This window comes from Notamacropus eugenii, chromosome 3 (genome assembly GCF_028372415.1).
Source record: "Notamacropus eugenii isolate mMacEug1 chromosome 3, mMacEug1.pri_v2, whole genome shotgun sequence".
Taxonomy (NCBI): domain Eukaryota; kingdom Metazoa; phylum Chordata; class Mammalia; order Diprotodontia; family Macropodidae; genus Notamacropus; species Notamacropus eugenii.
In genome coordinates this window covers 260400410-260424628 of record NC_092874.1, presented here as the reverse complement: position 1 = coordinate 260424628, position 24219 = coordinate 260400410, and the positions used below count along the sequence as shown (strand labels likewise).

General features: G+C 37.0%; 1 protein-coding gene across 4 annotated transcripts in view; it reads right to left on the bottom strand.

Moving 5' to 3' along the window:
• The window catches only part of PTPRQ (protein tyrosine phosphatase receptor type Q), a 315483-nt gene that overhangs the window by 219248 nt on the left and 72016 nt on the right, over nt 1–24219 (bottom strand). For all 4 annotated transcript variants that reach the window (XM_072655471.1, XM_072655472.1, XM_072655473.1 and 1 more), the window contains one exon: nt 21801–21947. In XM_072655471.1, the coding sequence (XP_072511572.1) occupies nt 21801–21947 (147 nt within the window). The remainder of the gene's footprint in view (nt 1–21800; nt 21948–24219) is intronic.

Here is a 24219-nt window from a genome sequence, read left to right as displayed (position 1 = left end):
GGGAATGGCTGAATAAATTATGGTATATGAATGTAATGGAGTACTATTGTGCCATAAGAAATGATGAACAAGAAGACTTCAGAGAGGCCTGGAAGGACTTATATGACCTGATGCTGAGTGAAAGGAGCAGAACCAGGAGAACTTTATGCACAGCAACAACCACAGTGTGTGAGAGTTTTTTCTGGTAGACTTAGATTTTTGTAATAACACAAGAACTTCTTACCAAAAAAAAAAAAAAAAAAATCCCAATGGAGGATCTCAAGGCAAAATGCCTGCCACACTCAGAGAGAGAAATATGGAAGTCACTCACATATTGTAGCAGATCATGTTTGTGTATGTGTATGTGTTTGTGTATCATGTTCTGATTTGTTATACGATTTCTTTCATTTATCTTAGTCTGACTACATAGCATGACTATAGTGAAAATATACTCAATAGGAAAGTATATGTAGAATCTATACAGAATTGTATGCAGTCGTGGGGAGGGAGGGGGGGAGTGGGGGGCAGGTGGGGGGGATAAAATCACAATTGTATGGCAGTGATTGTTAAACATTACAAAATAAAAAAAAAATTCTGTATTCTTGGTCAGAACTTTTAAATTCAGAACAGAGAAGGGTTATGGCTGAAATAGAGGGTCAAAGATTGTGATAAATACTGCTCCAGAAATCACCCAAGTGTAATGTATTTCAGGGAGACCATTTCAGGTGGTAAGATTGAATGCACAGCAGTGCCATTTATGACAGGGAGAAGAGGGAAGAAAGAGAGAGAGAGAGACGGGGAGGGAGGGAGGGAGGGAGGGAGAGAGGAGGAGGAAGAGACAGAGACAGAGAGAGAGGATGGAGAACCAGAGACAGAGAAAGAACCCCATGCACATGCTGTGGTAAGGAATATCTCAATGCAAGCTGAACAAGGCTATGGCCCAATGAGAGGTGATCTAGCCCTTCTGGGTTCTGAGGGCTCAGAATGAAAGAGGACATAAAACAACAGTTCTGGGAACATCTATATAATTTATAATGCACTTTAATGGTTCCAAAGTGTTTTACAAACATTATTTCATTTCATTCTCACAACAATCCTGGAAGGTAGGTGTTTTTACTATTCCTAATTTACAGATGAGGAAACTGAGGCAGACAAAGTCAAGTGACTTGCCCAGGGTTACATAGCTTCTTTCTCTATACCTGTTGTCCTTTTGTGATAGGAAAAAACAGTGAAAAACAATTAACTAGGTTCAAACTAGATGTAAAGCCATGATAAGGTTTTCCTGAGATAAAACAACAAAGAATTTTTGTATCAGAATAAAAATGACAATAATTGATATTTATATAATATTGTAACCTTTTCACTTACTTTATCTCATTTGATCCTGGTAACCATTTTGTAACAGTAAATAAATTAGAAACATGTATAAGACCTAGTGGATTTGATTAGGAAGACCTGACTTTGACTCCTGCATCAGAAAGACATTAGCTGTGTGATCCCGGACAAATCACTTAATATCTCTCAACGTTTCTTTCTTCTTCTAGAAAATGGAGGTAGTGAGAGCACCTACCTCATAGAGTTATTGTCAGTCTAAAAGGCTTTATCAAGCTCCTATTATGTGCTGGGAACTGAGCTAGGTGTTGTGCATAAAGACAAAGGGAAAAAATAACCCCTGCTCCCAAGAAGCTCTCAGTCTAATGGGGGAGACAAGATGGAGTCAATCATTCGCAAACAAGGTATATTCAGGGCAAATCAGATTAGCATTAAGGGAAATCAAGAGAGGTGTCTTATATAAGGTGGGAAGTCAGATGGAATTTGAAGGAAGCCAGGGAGGCCAGGACATGGAGATGAGGATGGAGAACATTCCAGCAATGGAACATAGCCAATGGAAAACCCAGAGTCAGGAGATGGAGAATCTTGTGTGAGGTACAGCAAGATGGATAGTGTCTTTGTGTCAGAGAAGTCATGGCAGGGAAGTGGGAGGGATGGGAAAGGGAGTAAGATACTTTGTTTTTTGTTTATCCTTCATTTTCGAATGACATCATGGGTGGTCTTGACATGTGCGTGAATTGGATTTAAGTGAGGCAGAGTTGTACCAAGTAGCCAGCCTCACTCTCTCTTCCAGAGTCATCAAAGTCCAATGGCAAGATAAAAGTTAAGATGACTAGTAATGAGCCAGGATACAGAGGATGACTGATGTCTGGCCAAGATCTAAGCACTCTACAGCCTGCTTTGGCCTCCTTTGTGACCACTGGAACAGATCCTTCTCATCTGCCCATTCCCCCAAGGGAAGTCTTCACATGTTTGCAGTGGACATCCCCTAACTCACCAACGGGCTTGAGGCCTGTTGGTTACCCTCAACCAGATTTAGACAGTCTACCAAGATGATTTTACTGGGGTGCAGCCACTGCATGTGCTACAACTTCTTGGAGCTAAAGGCCCTCATACCAGAGCTGCTAGTCCTCCTTGTGAGTAAGGTGTAAGAAAACTGGAAAAGTAGGACTATGGCAGGTTATGGAAGGCTTTGAACTACAAACAATGGACTTTATATTTCATCTTAGAGGTGATAGGGAAACACTAGACCAGAGGTGGGAAACCTTGAGGCCACACGTGGCTCTCTAGGTCCTCAAGTTCTGCCCTTTGACTGAATCCAAACCAAAGGTCCACACTTGAGTACCTAGAGGGCCACACATGACCTTGAAGCTGTAGGTTCCCCACCCTTGCACTAGACTTTACTGACGGGAGCAGGGAGGTGACATGATTAGACTTATGTGTATAGTGGGAATCACATGAGATAAAACACTTTGAAAACCTTAGAGTGCCATATCAAAGCTAGCGATTGTTGTTATTGTCATTTTGGAAATAAAGTCCAGAAATGCACTGTAGTCCCCTTTGCACTACACTACATGTCTTTTCCTTGACTGGATCCAGAGAAATTAAAAAGAGATAAGAGAGGAAGAAAGGAACAGTCTAAGAAAATTAATGGAGAGAAAGATAAAAATAATGAGATACTTTATGGTGGATATCATGACTCTACATGGAGTGTGAGATGTGCTTGCCAGTACCAGCCTGAGTATGCCAGCACATCCTGGGCAAGCATTAACATTTGTTCTTCCACTTCTCAGTTGAAGAACCAATGGTAATACTCTCACCATAGTATTCCTGACTATCTGGTCCATTCTTGAAGCATGCCTATAATGAAGATTCCATTTTGGAGGGTCACTCTGGCCCCCTACACAGGACCAGAGATAGCTGGTGGTACGATGGATAGAGAGGTAAGCATGAAGTTAGGGAAACCTGAGTTCAACTCCAGCCTTACACACTTACCAGCTATGTAACTCTGGACAGGTCACTTAACCTCTGTCAGTCTCAATTTTCTGACTGTAAAAATGGCAATAGATAAGTACCTATTTCAAGTTGCTGGGAAGATCAGATGAGTTAATATACGGAAATAACTTAACAGGCATGATACAAATGCTTATTCCCTCTATTCTCTCCCCTTTCCAATTCTAGATTCTGTCAGTCTCTGACAGACTAGAAGATCCATTACAGATGGAACCTTTTTGTGGGTTTATTTAGAAATAAATTTCAAAAGCAAGATTACAGTACAGTCAAGAAATAGTGGTAGAAAGAGCATTGACTTCTGGTCTGGACTTAAGACTTTCTAATTACAACTTATCATGGAGTAGAAAAGATATATAAGAGTCTTGAAAGAGAATTGTATGTGTGCTGTCATTCATCTCCATATCATCAGTAGGCTACGCTGTCAGTCAAAAACTAAGTGGACAAACTCAGAGGAAGGAAGTACAATGAACAGGAAAGTGCTTAGTCCCTTTTTTTATCATGAAACTCATTATATTAGAAAGTAAACTTCTTGCAAACAGGGTTTATTTCATTTATTATAGTTGTAATTATAGTGTTTAGCACAGTGCATGGAACAGAACGAACACTTAATAAATAATTGTGGATTGAAAGCACACATTTCCAGAACTGGAAAAACTAGCAGGGGGGATGAAAAGATCCCAGTGGGAAGACACACAAATGTATTTCATCCTAAAAGGCAAGAAGCAGGTTTTATTTTGTTGTTGTTGCTGCGTGCTTTGTGTATTTACTATGGTGGAAAGAACCATTTGCAACTCATTGGATCATCAACTTCCCCACCCAAAGATAGCCTTCAATAACACTCAAGTTCAAATAATCAAAATTACGAGAAAACTACTGCATGCAGACATGCTTGCTGGCACACTGAAAGCCAGGGGACTTTAAAAAGGATAAATCTTTAAGAGAATGATGAAGCATCATCAAAAACCTACGCTTGGCAGCTGAAAACTGAGTAAAAAATGCTGATCAGCACAGAAAACACAAATCAGGAGAGAAAACAGGAGATAGCAGGAACGACACACAGCTTGATACAGAAGAAAAGGGATAGTTACAAAAAACTGTGTCAGGAAATCAAGGTGATCCCATGTAAAGACTATGAACAATTGAGAAGACTTTTCCTCAAAGAAACAGTCAAAAATAACCAGAATCCAAAGAAGGAAGAATGGGATCACTGACTGGAGGCACAGATGATGAGTGAAAATGCAGAATGAGAGCAGGAATTTATAACACATACTGATAGCCAAGGAATGTCATCTGTAAAAAGGTTTTCAATGGTCTGTATGTCTCTAGCATCCTTGCAAGACATCAACAACCACAAGTCAAAAGAGCCAATATTCCATGAATTATATGGGAGAAAGGGTTAGCAAAACTTAAGTGGATGGAAAATGACCAGGAAAAAAAAGAGGATCCATCCTGTGTACCTTGAGGTCCATGAAGTTTATGTATGATCTCACAGAATGGTGATGATTGATCATGGTTATATAATTATTGTTATTACCTCATAGGATTGAGAGCTAAAAGTAGCCTTAGAGGTTACCCTAAAACCAATCCCCTCATTTTACAGGTGAGCAGACTGAGGTCAAGAGAGGTGAAAGGACTTAAACAGAATCATATAACTAGTGAGTGTAGGTGTTGGAGATAGAGACAGAGTGAGAGACAGAGGTAGATAGATAGATAGATAGATAGATAGATAGATAGATAGATAGATGGGTCAGCTAGGTGGCACAATGGATAAAGAGTACCAGACTTGTAGTCAGAAAAACTCATCTTTGTGAGTTAAAATCTGGCCTCAGACACTTACTGGATGTGTGACCCTGGTCAAGTCCCTAACCCTGTTTGCCTCAGTTTTCTCATCTGTAAAATGAGCGGAGGAGAAAATGGCAAACCAGTCCATTATCTTTGCCAAGAAAACCTGAGATGGGATCATGAAAAGTCAGACACAATTGAAATGACTAAACAACAACAAAAGATAAGGAGAGAGGGAGAGAGAGAGGAGAGAGAGAGCAGAGAGAGAATGTCTACAAAAGAGCAAACAAATTAGTCCTTGACCTCAAAGTGCTTAAATAATAATGAGAGAAAACAAGACAAAAAAGAACTGAAAAGACGAAGGAGTTGGTATGTGGAGATGTTTTGGAAGTGGGGAGAAGGCCTGTATGCAGGCAAAGTAAAGGCAAAGCTGGCCTATCAGTTAGTCCAGTGGCAGAGTTCAAGGTTCCAATGGGAGAGGGTAAAGATGATGGATGCAGCAGAGAGTAAATGGTATAAATAATCTCGGTCTGGTCTGGAAAAGGCCAAATTCTTATCTACCACTCTATTTATGATGCCTCTCCTCACAAGTGGTCAAGCACCAAAAATGTAGGAGGTCATCTAGTTCCTGGATAAAAGCCTACTAAGAAAGCCAGCCTCCTTTTATGAATCTGCCAGCTCTTTTAACTTTCACCACACTCTCCCACATGGCAGAAAAACTGAGGGCTCATTACTGATCCCTAGCAAGCTAGTGGGCTTTCCATGCCTTTCAACTCTCAGAAAATGTTAATAAAATTGCACGGACTGTGGAGTCCTCTCTGGACATATGTTGATTTGAGACAGTAGATGGATTGTACAACAATGGGATAAATCTGATATATATTGATTTCTTTGAAGATATCAACACTGGATGCAGAACCAAAATCAGCATGTTAACAGAATCAAATCAGGTTAACATCTGCAAAGGGATGGAGTGAGGAGATGCTTCTCTTGCAAACTGATTTCAAATACTTCAGAGTCATTATGCTGGTTATTTGATTGGAAAAGTGAAATTATGAAAATTAAATCTGTCCATTTGCTTTTGGCCCATGATTGAGTTCTGTTCACAAAGGCCATCCTAGAGCTCCAAGGAAAGCTATTGCAGCTGCCTGGAACATCTGGGATAATTAGCCTGTAAAATGCCCCTTGTTAAGCCAAAGCCAATGTGCGATGAGTGTTGCCCACAAGGCACAGCGAACATAGGCAGATAGAGGATCTGGGAGGTATAAGAATAGGTATGCTTCCATATGCACCAACTTTGACAAGATAATGGACAAAAGGCTGCAAAGTGACCTGGATTCATTTCAGACAAATCCATAGAGTGCTGACTCATACTGACATGTACATGAATATCAAAACAGAAGTGTTTGCCTCCAGGATGCTACTAGCTCTGGACTATGCATAAGAATGCTGCTCCAATCAAGCAATCAATAGACATTTGTAACACACCTACTTGAGGATCTTATTAAGCACCTACTGTATGCTAGACAGAGGACTAAGTGCTAAGTATACAAAGACAAGAAGAAAACAGTCCTTGCCTTCAAGGAGCTTAAAGAGGGTAAACAAGCTTGTTTTCCCTTACTGTACAAACCAAAGATTGATGTACAAATGCCTTATTTGTGGTAACATGGCAGAAGGAGAACCTTTTGTAGAAAATCTGAGTGGCAGATGTGCTATAGATAAGTTAATATGGACAAGGAAGAGTCAAACAAAGACGGCAGCCTATTCACGAACCTTTCAAATCATAGATTGGAACAAACAGGACCACAAACCTACCAGAAATCCAAAAACTCAATCTGGTGTGCTCATGGTTTGGCTGCTCAGATGCAGACAGAAAGAATGAACGGGGGATTATCAGTCAGTTCTGGTATTCAATGAATAAATGCACTTTATCCTGCTGTGAACTCATAGATTCATGGGATCATAGATGTCAAGCTGCAAGAAACCTTGGAGACCACTGAGTGTAATTCCCTTACTTTGCAGATGAGGAAATTGAAGCACAGAAAATTAAGTCATTCGTACAGGGTCACACTGCTAGTAAATGTCTGAAGCAGGATCTGAACCCAAACTCTTCTGACTCTAAGTGCTATGCCCTATCCACTTGCTCCTGTTGAGTAGTGGAATGATATGGTTTTATCTCTGTTTAGGAAAATCACTTGGACACTGCAGTGAAGGATGGATTGAAATAGGGAGGGAATATACTTAGGGCAGCTAAGTGGCATAGTGGATTGAATGCTGGACCGGAAGTCAGGGAGACTCATCTTCCCAAGTTGAAATCTGGCCTTAGACACTAGCTGTGAGACCCTGGGCAAGTCACTTAACCCTGCTTGCCTCAGTTCCTCATATGTAAAATGAACTGGAGAAGGAAATGTCAAATCACTCCAGTATCTGTGCCAAGAAATCCCCAAATGGGGTCATGGAAAGTTGAACATGACAGAAAAACAACTAAAGAATATAGTCTTTAATTTAATTCTGTTAATGATGGCTCTGAGTGATTGAATGGTTATTTTTTTTTCAGTAATCCTATTTCAAATTTTAAAAAGTACAGACAAGCTACTCTTAAAAGAAAATGTTTACAGGATCTTATTAAAAGAAAAGGGAAAGAAGAAGAACAAAAAAAAGCCTACAATGTTAGAAGATAAGAAGAAAAACTATAAGGGATAGCAGAAATACTGAGTGTCTATGCATATGTAAAAAGGTCAGAAGAACAGACTGGAAAAGTTAAACATGCCATGTATAAAAAGGGATTAATAAAGAGAAAGGAATGAAAATTTGAACATAAAGTCAGCATGCTCTATATGTAAAATCTGTGAAACCTTGTTGATTTGGTGTAGCAAAAAGTATTATAGATGTACAATAATGGACAGGGTCACATGATTAATAAGCCAGGATACAAGGGATAATATCTCTTTGGGCCACAGTTTTTTTTTCTCATTTGTAAAATGAGGGAATTACTCTCAAAGGTCACTTCTAGATCTAAAACTCTGTTTCCCAAACTATGAGATGATGAGTACACTTGTGATATGAGATATCCCGCACAAGCAGCACTCAGTATACAAATGGATGATATTCTAAACGTGTTTGCAAGTTGGCCATTTACAACCTGGAACACTTTCCTCCAAATAACATAATTCTTGTTATAGATGGTGGGTATGATGACAAATCAGCCAACAAAAGGTGCTTAGGGGAAAGTTGGGTATGTGACTCAGAATCCATAGACCTCTATGACCATAGTTAACCTGTCTGTTCTTGTATTATAAGGAAGCGACATGATTCTAGAAATAGCTCCCTCCTACCTGACTGTGATTTTGAAGTCACTGGACCTCTCCTGGCCTCTGTAAAATGAAATGGATGTAATCCCCTAATCCCTAAAGTCCAGCTCTATGGCCTATGACTATGTCTAAAGATCAAGTGAAGGTCAGTCATTCCCCTGGTGCTCTGAATTGAGAAACAAGCTCAGGAAAGATGTGGTGCCCAGCCTAAAATATCCCCATCACCTGTGCTTATGTGACAAGCGCAGGGTTTGGAGAAGTTAAAAGATGAATACTTTTAAAGTCAACTCCCCATTTAGAACAATTTAAAAATGAAAGCTTGAATGGAGTAAGTTAAAGCTTCCCTCCCATTACTGGGGTTAAGCCCAGTAATATATTCTGCTATACTTTCAGCCATGGAAAGATAAGGAGATTTAAGTTTGACGTAAGAAAGAACTTCCTAATAATTAGAAATAATTCTAAAATATCATAAGCTACATGGATTGGTGGAGCATTCTCCAATAATAGAAGTTTTCTGAATAGATGCAGCTAGGTAGAGCAGATGATAGAGTTTTGGACCTGGGCTCAGGAAGATCTGAGTTCAAATACAGCCTCAGATAACTATGTGACATTAGGTAAGTCACAACCTCTGTTTGCCTCAGTTTCCTAAACTGTAAAATGGGGGTGAGAACAGCACCTACCTTGTAGGATTAGTGTGAGGATCAAATGAATTTTTAATTGTAAAGCACTTAGCATAGTACCTGACCCACAGTAAGTGTTATATAAATGAAATTGTTATTGTAAAGGCCATATGATTATTTGTCAGAAAGCAAGGTTAGGTCATTTAAGGAACAGAAGACTGAGTCTGGGCACTAGCCACAACATTTACTACTCATACAACCTCTCTCTGACTCAGTTTCTTCATCTGTAAAATAGGAATGATGGTCCCTGCACAACCTTATCCATCTGGATTGTCTTGATGAAAATATTCTGAAAACTCTAAACAGCATGTAAATATGAGCTATTATGTTGCAGAGCAGACCCTTCCTTCAAATGAAGACTGGACTAGACTGAGGTCTCTTTCAGCTCTAAGATTTCATGATTATGTGTTTGGATTTAGTCAAAGGACTGCACTTTAGGACATAGAGGGCCTCATGTGGCCTCGAGACCACCTGTTCCCCACCGTTGCTGTGGAGAAATCACTTCACTTACACAGCCTGGCATGGCAGTGCATACCTGTAATCCTTGTTGCTGGGGACTCTGAGGTTGATGGATCACTTGAACTTGGGAGTCCAGAGCTACAGTGAGCAAAACTGGGCAAGTGTCTACAATAAATCCAACACCAACATGGTGAGCCCATAGAAGCAAATGGCTACATGGCCTTTCAGAAGAAACAAGGAGGGACAAATCATATCAGTTCAGAAAAATGGAGCAAACTGAAATGTTTCTGCTGAATCACTACTGGAATCATACTCATGAGTGGCCAGTGCACTCCAGTCTGGGTGGGAGAGGGACAACAGAATTTTCTAATTCTTGAATGCAATCAAATTTAAATTTAATGAGCTCAAACAACATGAAAAATGCTAAGAATATTCCATGTGTTCTTTTTGTAAGATGTATAGAAGTACAGTGGACTACTTTTAAGAGCTGAGTTATATTTCTGTCTGGCCACTAGGATAACATGAATAAATTGCTGAAATCAATGGTGCATATGATACAAGTATTTTCAAATTTCTACTCTAGTTTCCTATATGCAGGCACTCCTTGGTTTAAGAAAGTATTTGGAATATTAAAACATTTTTAAATGCACAAAAGACAAAGAAGGAAATTTAGACAGAAGCACAAACATGATAGTTTTGAAAGTAGACAGATATATCTAATATAGATATTACAAATATATAGATACTATACCTTTATCAATACATACATGAGCACATAAAAATTGTATATTAAATCATTTATCTCTTTTACATTTCTTGCTTTTAATACATGTCATTTAATATATGTAACATAGTATATTAATTTATATTAACATTAAAAGCAGTAAGTATGAAATGGAGAATGATAGTTTCATATGCAATCCCTTTTTTTGTTTGTTTTCTCCTATGTATATGACAATGCTAACTTTTTGGAGTTTAAGTTCAGAATAAAACCCCATAATTTAAACATAATAGAAGAAAATACCAGAAATCAAACCTGGTTTAAAAAACAACTTCACTGAGTTGGCTATGTGACATACATTTCCTTTACAGAACAAGTACCTCCTAGCTTAGAGCATTTAGAAGAAATTTATACTTTTTAAAAACTTGAGGAAAGCATCTCTTGTGGAAACCAAAGTGCATGTGTATTGAGTGTTCTTAGATTTTTTCAGGATTCTGTCTGGAAATTTATTTTATTTTGTTATATTTTCTTTTTGATATAAAACAAAAGGTTTTGATTTTTCCCATTTTTTAATTCATTTACCACTTTTTTTCTCTGTAAGACTTAATAAGCATGATAGTGCCATGTAAATATTTTATTATTATTTCTTTTTCAATTGGTAAATCACTTCAGCATCTTTGCCAAGAAAACCCCAAGTGGGGTCATGAAGAGTCAGATGTGACTGAAACTACTGAACACAGACAACAACAATTTTACTCTTAGAAAGTATAAGGATGAAGGAAAATTACAACATAATCCTACATTACTATGAAACATAGTAGCTTATAATGCAGTTTCCTAACAACCCCTATGTGAAAGAAGTATTTCAAGTATTGTTATACCCATTTATAAGAGAAGAAACAGATTCAGGATGATGAAAGGACTTGCCTATTGTCACAGTAAGTGACACAGCAGAGCCTTTAGCCTAGTCTTTTGAATGCCAACCCCATTATTCTCTCCCCTACAATGTAGCCCCTCTGTCAGTGTATGAGGAGTAAGGAACTTTTAGAAAATGCTCTCTATCTAGTGGGTCACCATTGCAACATACCAAATACCCTAGCACCTTTGTAAAAGTCTCTATATGGAAGGCTAAAGATAGTGATGGGACCTGTGATTCCAGTGGTATAAGGTACTTCAAGATGGAGAAACTCTTTCCACCAGCACAGATTGTCCCTTTATCTGCAACTTCCAGCCTTAGAGTTGCCTGGGTACTAAGAATTTAAGTAACCTGCACAGGTTCACATAGGCAGTATGCGTCGGAATCAGGATATGAACCCAGGTCTTATATCATTCCAAGCCAGCTTTCCATCCATTATGCCAAGTAGCAGAGGTAAATAAAAGTGAACTCTGTTTTCCACACATCAAAGAGAGTTTAATTCCCAAAGCACCCAACAAGTTTTTCCTTAGGAGTTAGTTCTTGTTCCTAAAAGTTTAATATAGTCTCATCATAGATCTAGTGGCTTAAAAAAATGGGAAATTACTTTAACTTTTAATCAGTCAATCAGAATTTATTAAGTGCCTACCTACTACGTCCCAAGTGCCTACTATGTCTCTATAAGTGGATGAACATTTACAGTCAAAACTACTTGTATTAAAATATTCTAAAACTGATACCTAGTCTAAAAGACTTGTATAAGCCACAGTCCAGAACTTAACAGAGTTGTTTATCAAAGTCCGACCTTAATCAGCATTAGCATCTAAAATAGTAGTATATAGTAAGGGTTCTCAATTTTTTTTTTTGTATCAAGGACCCCCTTCTACAGTCTGCAGTAAACTCTGTGAATGACTTCCCAGAATAACATTTTTAAATGAATAAAATATGGAGGATCACAAAAGAAACCAATCAGATTGATGTAAAGATTTAAACTTTTTCCCTATCCATTTACAAACCCCTTGAAATCCATCCACAGACCTCTTGGGGACCCACAGGCTCCAGATTAAGAATCCCTGGTATATAAGAGAAAGTGGTTCTAGAAATCCCTAGAAATTCATCCCTCAGGTTCTTCAAGAAAAAAAAGTTATAAACAAATAATCATTTTCTATGGTGGAAGAAAAAGCTTAGTGGATAAGGGAAATGGAGCAGACAGCATGTATCTCATCTTTAGTAAGACACTCGATCTGGTTACACAACACATTCTTATAGGGAAACCAGAGAAGTATGGATTAGATCAAACTACTTTAATATTGATACAAAATTAACTAAAGAAAATCAAACACACAGGGTAATTATTCATGGCTCGGTATCAAGTTTGAAGGTGGTATCAGTACGGAATCTCCAAAAATTATTTTCACATCAATCTCATGTATTTTTCAGGTCGATAATATTATTATGCTTCCTCATGAATGATGAGAAAAACAAGTAGCTACAACTCAGAAAGACACAAATGGAAAGAGTCCTGGGGAGACTGGTGCATAGAACTAAAAAAAAATAAATGAGAGAAAAGAAAATCATGACAAATGCTATTTGACGTAAGACTAGCCCCTTTAATTATCTTGCATTATCCAGACAAATCTAACTTCCATTAGAGATGGATTTTGAAAACACATTGTAAGGGAAAAAGCTGCTAGGAATGAATTCTGAAAACAAAGAAGCTGACAGCCTGTACTAGGCTGGGTTTCATTACAATCCCACAAAGACATGGGCCAGAAATCACTAGGGACAGAAATTCGACTTTCCATGTTGTAGTCTTTCAGAAACAAATATGAATTTGAGTAGTTTTGGTTTGGTTGCTTCATAACATACCAGTATCATACATGGTAGAATTCACAAGTAATTCATGTCTCAATTTTGGTACCATATAAAAATAGTGTAGAAAGTTCTGGGATTATTGGTAAACCCATCAAACTAGACCAAAATTTTATGGCTGTCCAGAAGTCTGACACTGCAAGAAGAGTGACTGAAGTACTATTTTCTCTCTCTCTCTCTCTCTCTCTCTCTCTCTCTCTCTCTCTCTCTCTCTCTCTCTCTCTCTCTCTCTTCCATTTTCTTCCTTCTTCCCCTCCTTTCTCCCTTCTCTCCTTTTCTTTCTTCCTCCTTCCCTCTTCCTCTCTCTTTCCCTCTTCCTCTCTCTTTCCTTCTCTCTTTCTTCCTTCTTTCTTCCCTCCCTCCTACCTTCCTTTTTTTCTTCCTTTTTCTCATTATTTCTCACTGGTCCCATACCAATATTGACTGGCATGCAAGCTTTAACCTGCTCTCCTTTTTTCTGACCTGGGACAACTCACCATTCTTTAGGCAGCCTAGTGACCCACAGCTCACCATATTGGTGCCAGGCTTAACACAGAAACCCAAAGGGCTTTCTCCCTCTAAACAGCTCAGAACTCCTGACTCAAGTGGTCCACCTCTAAGCTTTCTCCAATTTTAGTTATTTACCACTATATCCAGACGAGAGTGACACAAACATCTCAGCAATATATCCCTCTTCAACTAGAAAGGAATATGTGAGTCATTTTCTATGTTGAGATGGGATATGATGCAAGGAAGAAATGATACAAAGAAGGAAAAAAAATGTTCATAAATCCTGTGCTCAAGCAACTTATAATACATTCAGGAAGGGATAAAAGCAAATAGTGACAATACTAAAGAAATAAAAGTTTTCTAAGTATGATACACAGAAGACATTGGGTTTTTTGCAATAATCACTTGCAGATTACTACTATAACTGTTCTCTAAAATTTAATCCCCCATCATTCCCTACAAAAGTCTGATTCACCTCAAAAACATTCTTAAAAAATAGTACATTTGGATTTGATTAATCAAATGCATTTGTAATCATTAGTAAACTGTATCAATGGTTGATAAAAATCAAGAAACTTGGGGGTGGAGCCAACATAGACTAATAGAAGAACGGACCTGCTCAGCCCTCCCCCCATAGCTCATAAAATACCTGTAATAAATGACTCTAAACAAATTCTAGAGCAGCAGAAGCCACAAAATGACAGAGTGAAAGAAATTTCCAGCCCAAGACAGCCTGAAAGGCTGAGAGGAAAGGTCTATCACACTAGGCTCAGAGGAGATCCCAGCCCAGGAATGGAGCAGGTTTGAGGGCACAGAATCATGGGGAGCAGCTGCGGTTCCCAGATTTCTCTACCCACAAATGCCAAAGACAGTTTCAAAGGTCAATGAGAAAACTCTTTCATTTGGGTGAGAGGTGAGTAAGGTCCACCTGGCCTCAGTCACAGGGCAGCAGCAGTGTCCACTTTTGGAGCCCTCAGCCTAAAGAATCCAGTGACTGATCTGGGTCTCAGTTCTGAGTGGCAGTCCTGAGGTAAGAAGGAGTACTGCTGTGGTGGAGTTGGTGGTAGCAGTGGAGAGGGAATTCTACTCACAGATCCAGGGCAGAAAAGAGTGCTTGTGATTGCCCACAGACCAGAGAACAGACCAGGAGAGGAGTAAAATCCTCTCCCTTGATTGTGCCACCTTGGAGAAACTGAGAACTTGCAAGTACCTAGAGTATACCCTCCACTTGACAAAATAGTCAAAAGTCAAGTAACTGGCTGGAAAAATGCCCCCAAAAGGGGAAAAAAATAAGACTGCAGAAGACTACTTTCTTGGTGAAAAGGTATTTTCTTCCATCCTTTTGGATGAGGAAGAACAAAGTATACCATCAGAGGAAGACATAAAAGTCAAGGCTTCTGTATCCAAAACCTCCAAAAATATATGCAATGGTCTCAAGCCATGGAAGAGCTCAAAAAGGATTTTGAAATCAAGTAAGAGAAGTGGAGGAAAAATTGGGAAAAGAAATGAGAGCGATGTAAGAATATCAAGAAAAGCAAGTCAACAGCTTGCTAAGGGAGACCCAAAAAATGCCGAAGAAAATAATACCTTTAAAAACAGACTAACCTAAATGGCAAAAGAGGTTCAAAAATCCAATGAGGAGAAGTATGCTTAACAAAGCAGAATTGGCCACATGGAAAAGGAGGTTAAAAAGCTCACTAAAGAAAATAGTTCTTTAAAAATTAGATTGGTACAGATAGAAGCTAATGACTTTATGAGAAACCAAGAAATCATAAAAGAAAAAATCATAAAAAAAAACCAAAAGAATGAAACAATAGAAGACAATGTGAAATATTTCATTGGAAAAACAACTGATGTGGAAAATAGATCTAGGAGAAATAATTTAAAAATTATTGGTCTCTGAAAACCATGATCAAAAATAACCTAGAAATCACTTTCTAAGAAATTATCAAGGAAAACTGCTCTGATATTCTAGAGGGTAAAATAGAAATGGAAAGAATTCACTGATCACCTCCTGAAAGAGATCCCAAAAGGAAAACTCCTAGGGACATTGTAGCCAAATTCTAGAGTTCCCAGGTCAAGGAGAAAATATTACAAGCAGCCAAAAAGAAACAATTCAAGTATTATGGAAATTAAATCAGCATAACACAGGATTTAGCAACTTCTACACTAAGGGATCAACCAACTTGGAATATGATATTCCAAAAGTCAAAGGAGATAGGATTAAAACCAAAAATCACTTACCCAGCAAAACTGAGTATAATACTTCAGGGGGAAAAATGGAATTTCAATGAAATAGAGGACTTCCAAGCATTCTTGTTGAAAAAGATCAGAGCTGAATAGAAAATTTGACTTTCAAATACAAGAATCAAGAGAAATATGAAAGGTAAACAGGAAAGAGAAGCCTTAAGGAACCCATTAAAGTTAAACTATTTACATTCCCACTTAGAAAGATGTTATTTGTAACTCATGATACCTTTTGCAATATGGGGGTAGTTAGAGGGAATATAGATAGAAAGATAGATAGATAGATAGATAGATAGATAGATAGATAGATAGATAGATAGATATAGATATATACATATATATGTAGGTGTGTATGGGTATGTATTGTGTATACTAAATAAGTGTAGATATATATGTATGTACATGGGTATATATGTATGTATGTATATATATATATATATATATTTATGTGTATATGTGTGTGTGTGCGTGCATGTATACACATAGACAGAGGGCACAGGGTGAGCTGAATATGAAGAAAGAATACCTAAAAAATAAAATTTGCTGTTGAATGGAACGTACTAGGAGTAAGGGAAAGGGAGAGGTAGACTGTAGCAAATCATCTCGCATAAAAGAGGGAAGAAAGAGCTTTTACAATGAAGGGGAAGAGGGGGGAGATGAAAGGAAATAATTGAGACTTGCTCTCATGGAATTTGGCTTAAGCTGGGAAAAAAACACATGCAATTGAATATGGAAATCTATTTTACTCTGCAGGAAGGCAAGGGGGAAGGGGATAGGAGAGGGAAAATAATAGAAGGGACAGCAAATTCAGGAAAGGAATAATCAGAAGCAAACACTGTTGTGGGAAGACAGGTCAAGGGAGAGAATGGAATAAATGAAGGGCAGGATAGGACAGAGGGAAATGTGCTTAGTATTTTACAACATAACTATTATGAAAGTGCTTTGCATTATTACACATGTATGACCTACAGTGAATTGCTTGTTTTCTCAGTGAGAGTGGGTGGGAAGGGAGGGAGAGAATATGAAACTTAAAGCTTTAAGAATGAATGCTAAAAATTGTTTTAACATGCAACTGGAAATTAAACTATATAGGCAGTGGAATATAGAAATCTATTTTGTCCTATATGAAAATAGAGGGGAAGGGGGATAGAAAAAGTTTGAGTAATAGAAGGGAAGACAGACTAGAGAAAGGGGTGGATGGGGTGTGTGCTGTCCCGGGGTGGGGAGGTAGGGAGAAAATTTGGAACCCAAATTCTTATGGAAATAAATGTTGAGAACTGAAAAATAAATGATTTAAAAAATCAAGAAACTTTCATTAAATACCTACTATGTAAAAGGAGCTGAAGGAAATTGCAAAATATTCCATTATTTTTGCCAAGAAAACCCCAAAAAGTGTCATGAAGAGTCAGCCATGACTGAAAATAACTAAACAACAACAAAGTATGTAAGGAGGAGGCAGCTACGTGGTGCAATGGAGAGCACGGCAGACCTGGAGTCAGGAACACCCAAGTTCATCTCTAACCTCAGATACTTATTAGCTGTGTCACCCTGGGAAAGTAACAGCTCTGACTCCCACAGTTTCCTCATCTGTAAAATGATCTTGGTAAAGGAAATCACAAATCACTCCTGTATCTTTGCCATGAAAAACCCAAAAGTGGTCATAAAGAGTTAGACAGAACTGAAAATGACATTCACAGCATGTATTAAGGAACTGGAGAGAAGAATTAGAGAGATAAGGACTAAAAGGCTAAAGGTTATCTAGTCTAATCCCCTTATTTTACAGTTGGGGAAACTGAGATCCAAAATAGTTAAAGGACTTTTCTTAGCCCACACAGAGAGTAAGTGGTAGAACTGAGATCTGAACTCTACAAGTTCACTATTTTTTCTACAAACTTTGTCTCCTGCTCCTTCTAAAGATAAAATAGCAGAGTAGTATAGCCTAGACTATTGACAATAATACAGAATTATAGAGTATGTTAAAAAGACTAATTTTATTATTTGGAAGCATGGCTGAAAATGAAGTAGACTTGTAAAATGTAAAGAAATAAGGTAATCTGAGTTATTTTAACAATTAGCTCCAATTAACTTATTAATTTTGACACATATATAGGCACATTTAAAGCACTGAAAACAGCTGATTCTATAGATTCAACATTATCCTAAATCACACTCAACAGATCTGTTCATTTATGAAAAGTTATATATTATAAAAATGCATATTATGATGCAAAAAAGTACATATAAGAGGGCTGAGCAAACCCTGTTAAAAGAAATGGTGGTGGAAGGTGGAGGAATGAACAAAGGATAGATGAAAGGCTCATCTGATTCTAGATTTAGAACTGGAAGGGATCTCAGAGGACATCATCTAACTTTCTCATTTTACAGATGAAGAAACTGAAGCCCAAAGAACTTAAGTAACATGCCCCAGGGTCACTCAGGCAGTAAGTATCACCTAAGCAACCAGGTGGCACAAGTATCTTGGGGGGTACAGTGCTAGACTTGGAGTCAGGAAGACAAGTTGAAATCCAACCTCAGACATCACTATCTGTGTGATCCTAGCTAAGCCATTTAAACTCTGTCTGCCTCAAATTCCTCAACTGTAAAATGGTAACTATTCATCTCCAAAAGAATCGAATGAGATGATATTTGTAAAGTGCTTAGCTCAGTTCCTGGTACATAGTAAGGTACTATATGAATGCTTATTCACAATTCACTAAGGGTCTAAAGTAGTATGTGAACCCAAGTCTTCTTGACTCCAAGTAACGGCACAAAACAAAAACAACTGGAAAAGATACTTTATTCATAGGATGAATCAATATACAATTGGACGGGAACTTAAAGAGTGTATAGTCCAACCATCACATTTTTTTTTCAGATAAGGGCCCAGAGAAGTTAATTGACTTGCTTCATGAGGCTAGGGTTTTATTCTTCAGTTATTTTTCATTCACATCCTACTCTTTGTGACCCTACTGGGGGTTTTCTTGGCAAAGATACTGGAGTGGTTAGCCATTTACTTTTCCAGCAGAGGAAACTGAGGCAAACAGGTTTAAGTGACTTGCCCAGGGTCGCACAGCTAGTAAGTGTCAGAGGTCAGCTTTGAACAGAAGTCTTCCTGACTCCAGGACTGGCACTCTATCCACTGCACCACCTAGGTGCTCCTGACTCCAAATCCAATAGTTCCTGAAATCATGCATGAAAATGCATGTCATTGCAGCATGGCCAGTTTATCTGTCCCAGTCAAATATTAAAATATTACAATTTGACTCTTTTTTATGAAGATCCATTAAACTGTGACAACACATTCAAGTCAAGATATGATAGTCACTCCTTGGCATAAGGCACCATAGTAAAGTTATCATTATTTCTTTTAAAAAAATTGATTTATTTAAAAATGTTCAATGGCTAATTGTCTCAGCTAAAATAATGCTAATGGGATATAGGTCGTGACTTCATTTCTTGGGTGTGAAAATTACCTTTACTCTTTACTAGTCATATGCTGCCCTGTTCAGCCATCTTAGTCATCTGACAAATAAATGTATAAAAGGAGAAGTGAATGAAACACAAAATGTGTATCTATTAGACAAAATCCTTACCAAATGAAGAAATGAGCACACCTCCCAAACTCACATGCTTTTAGGTCAAATATCACTTTCAAATGAGTTAAAACAATACAAAGAATATTAATTCATATTTGTTTGAAGTTGTAAGGTTTATGTGTTTGTTTGTATCTCTTTCATTAGACCGTGAACTCCTTGAGAGAAGGGACAGATTTTTTTATGTGTATTTCTTTGTATACCTAGAGCTGAATAAAGTGTCTGGCACACAGTAGGCACTTAATATATGCTAGTCGATTCATTAAAAATGCTAACGGATTGACTTTAAAGCACAGATCTCCTCTTTCACCAATTTACTAAATATACTTTAAAATCCACTTTTGTTGAAAGGGAAAAAAACAAGATTTTTAAAGTTCTTATAAGGTAAATTATATATGTATATACATATACATATATACACACATATGTATACATGTGTATATGTATATGTGGATAGACAGATTCATTTTTCATTGAGGAAAATAATACCCTCTACTTCCAAATATTTGCTGCCATCTAATGGTCAAATATTTAAAATTTTCATCTAGTTGAATTTCTATCCAAATATGTCAATTTCTCTCTGTCCTTTCTTGTTTGTTAGCAATTATGTACTATCTTAAAGATTCTCCAATCAAGTCATTTATGCAATCTAAAACTTTCCTGAAATATTAAAATTCCTAGAGAGAAACAAAGGATCTTCAGTAGGATTAAATTCTGAAGGGACCTTAGAGATAACTTCATCTAACTCTGTCATTTAACATATGAAAAAATTGATTCTCAAACAGACAAGTGACTTGCCCAAGGTCACACAAGCAGTAAAGAGACTTGCGTGAGGTCACATAAGTAGTGAATAACTAAGCCAGGATCAAATCCAAGTCCTTTGAACATGAATCTTGCACTACAACTACAACTACTTCAGATAGAAACCTCAGATACTAGGTCACCTATGTGAACCTAGGCAAATCACTTCATCTTGTTTATCTCAGTTTCTTCGTTGCTGTAGAAAGAAATGGCAAACCACCCTAGTCAAGAAAATCCCAAATGGGAACTGAAACAACCAACTATGACAAATCGTAAAGTACCTCACAGGAACGTCCCCAAGAAGAAAAGAATTTCAATTCAGCATCTTAGTATGTATGCAAGTATGTCAGTAAATCCCAGAAGAGAAGAAAGGAATGAAATACAATTTAATTATATGACTATGTCACATCTTATAGTATTTATTTTTAAATGTGCCACATAGATGTTGGGGCCCAATTGGGGTTTTGTTTAAATCGCTACTTTGATATGCAATCTACAAGGTAATACCCTCTCTTTTGGAGCAAATATTAACTTATTTTGTAATCGACAGTGTTAGTTTTTGTTTTTGTAACATGCACATGTCAGTAGGGTGAGGTTTTTTTTTTTTTGCATTATACAAAAATTCCCATGAAAAAATCTTCTATGGTTACGTTATACCATTGATTTATTAAACACTATCCTTCCCTGTTAATAAAAAAAAAGTAGCTGGTGTGTGTGTATGTGTGTGTGTGTGTGTGTGTGTGTGTTGGTCTGAATTTGTGACCTCATGGTCTAGGGAGTGCCTTGATGAGGAAACTTCAATAATGCAGACCCAAACCTTCTTGGCAGCTAATAGCATGGTAAAGTAGCCTGGGGGCAGAGATTTTAAGGGGTTTCTAATGGCATAATTGTATTATATTTAGAGGTTTGGCATAAACAGCCAATATGCAAATATTTTTGACAACTGGATAATGAGATAATAAAAGTTCATTTCTTTAGTGATTTCAGATTTTCAAAGCACTTTTTCTCACCAAAGTTATCTCAGTTATGCAGTACAAATGTTGTTATTCCCTTTTACAGACAAAGAAACTGAGGCTCTAAATTGTTGACTTACCTTGCCAATGATCATATTGTTATTAAGAAACAAGGGAGGGCAAGATTGAAAACCAGATCTCCTGACTCCAGGGCCAGGTGTTTCATGCACTATGCCAAACAAACTCTATTAAATTGGCAAATGAGATATATTTTACATATGGGGTCACAATCCATAGTTTAAGAAGTGCTGAGAGGTCAATAGTAGAAAAAGTTTAAGAAGCCCTGCCAGAGGTGCCAAAAATACTACCTTAGCTGCAAAAGTCCCATGTACAGTCTGAACCAGATGAAGATGTAATTGGCATTTTTTAAAATAAATAAAACTACAATAAAATACAGATAATGTTAAATTGTGGGGAGTTTTGAATCAATATGCTGCCTACAGCGATCCATTTCTATTTTAATTGGACATCACTGCTGCACACAATTGTCCAATACATAATGTTTGACTATATGTTTTATTTTATTCACCACCCTAAAATTTTTACATATAGCTTTTTAAAAATCTCATTTTTCGTATTTTAGCACTGTTCTTACCGTCTGGAGGAGTGAAAATGGAAAGATTTGACTTGGGTCCAATTCCTGCGCTGGTCTCAGCACCAATAAATGCATGATATGTGGTAAATGGTGTCAGATTAGTAAATGTGAATTTAAGGTCCTTTGTGCTATTATCCAAAATACGACCTATAAAAAGGAGGAGATACACATTACAAGGTTATCCAAGTCAGTCCTATGAAGCACAAGGTTATTGTGACAATGAATGCTGGATTAAAGCTGACTGATAAATATGCTACTTCATGCTCTATTAATCAAATACATATATATGGATTTTACAATCTACTGAAATATAATAAATAACTGTAGTCAATTATTTTTTAAATATTATGTCATCAATTTAAAACAATGAAATGTGGTCAATAATCTGCTCTAATTTATAACAGTTTTGTTTTACGCCAAAACTCCTACTGATGATTAGTAATACTAAGTCTCAAATTATATTGTGGCTGCTTAATATTTTTGAAATTAAAGGGTCTAGTGCTTACAAATACTGAATTGGGGTTCTGGTTTTCTTGTTTTGCTTTTTAATAAAGAGCAATCAGCCAAAGAAGGGGAAAACAGATTGTTGTCATTATATTTTCTTTCTATACAACATAAACTGTCTCTTTTATTGGATACAACCACTTGAGTGGTGAAATGTATAAACACTGTTTAGAGATAGAATAATCTCCTTTCAATTACATGTGAATTAAATATTAAAAACTGTACTGTATTTCTGAAAATTCATGCTAGATTTTAACTAGCTGCTAATAAGGCTGGTTACCCTATTTGAAAGAAATCCTTTGAAACTAGGAGCAGCTATAAAAACTGTCAGATGGCTAGTGTAAAAATTTGTATTGGTTGAGGATACATATTTGTAATCAGTTTTGGGTTTTTTTTTCTTGTTTTATTTTAATCAGTGAAGGAAGGGAAGGCAGAGGGGAGAATTTGGAACTGAAAATAAAATAAAATAGAACTTTAAAAATATCAGAAGGAAATATTTAGGTGTTATCTTCTCCTGCTGCTACCTCTCACTAAACTAAGATTGTTGGATGTAGAATTGAAAGTCTTTATCTTTTGTCTTATACAACCTAATCTAATTTCTAATCTAATCTAAATTTCCTTTACTATAATTGCTATTAAGCCTTGCATGATCTTTTTGATTTCTTGGTGCTTGTACTTTTTCTTTCTGTCTCTCTGTAATTTTTTCCCCTTTATTTTGAAGTCCTGGATTTTGACCATGACATCTCTGGACACTTGGAGTTTCTTTTTTTATTCTCAGGTTCTAACAGCTCTGTGAGTTTTCTCTTATGAAATCTTCAAATGCATTCTCCAGAATTTTTGTTTGTTTAGTCATAGTTTCGAAGGAGTCTAGTTATTTTTTACCTGATTACTAGATAAATTGCTTTTATAATAGATATCTTACATTTTCTTCTATTTGTCAATATTTTCATTTTGTCCTAATAATTTCTGTGTCTCACAGAATCATTGAGTTCTATTTGCTCTATTTCATATTTCAGGAGACCAATAATGGAGACATTTCTTCATTTTAGTTTTTTTTATTTTTTATTACTTATTTTTTCTCCCTAAATTCTTTCATTTATAATTTCAGCTTTTATTTCTTGCTTTTTTCTGTATAGTTTTGTAATTTTTATAGCTTAACCATTTTTTTCTGATACTTTGTTTATAACTTTTTGTGGGATTACTCATTTCTTCTAAGTTTGTCTCCTGAACTTCTTTCAAACCATAGTATTTCTTTGCTTTATTCGCTGTTTTCTCTTACTTATATTTTCAATCTTACTTTTGGACTGGTATTTTGAGTTTATCATAGCTACTCTAAATAGAATATTCTAGTCATGGAATTACAGGACTAGAAGTAAAAAAAACAGCAGAAAATGAAGGAGAAAGGCAAAGGACAGAAATGACTAGAGGAACATTAATCACTGTGTTTCTATATAAGGAGAAAAGATGAAGTGAATGTAGGAGTTTAGGAAGGAACCATCAGATAGATAGATAGATGGATAGATAGATAGATAAATAGATGATAGATAGATAGATAGACAGACAGACAGACAGATAGATGATAGAGAGATAGATAGATAGACAGACAGAGAAAGAGAGAGAGAAAGAGAGAGAGAGAGAGAGAGAGGGAGAGAGAGAGATAGCATGTATAGCATGCCTTAAGGTTTATTAACTACTTTACAAGGATTATCTCATTTTATCCTCACAACTCCCCTGGAAGGAAGGAGCTACTATTATTCCCTTTTTATAAATAAGGAAACCGAGACAAAGAGATTTTTTTAAGTGAATTGCTCAGGGTCACACATATGGGACATGTATGAGGCAGGATTTGAACTTGAGTCTTTCCTTGTCTCCATGTTCAGTGCTCTACCCACTGCACCATGTGGTTGCCTTCATA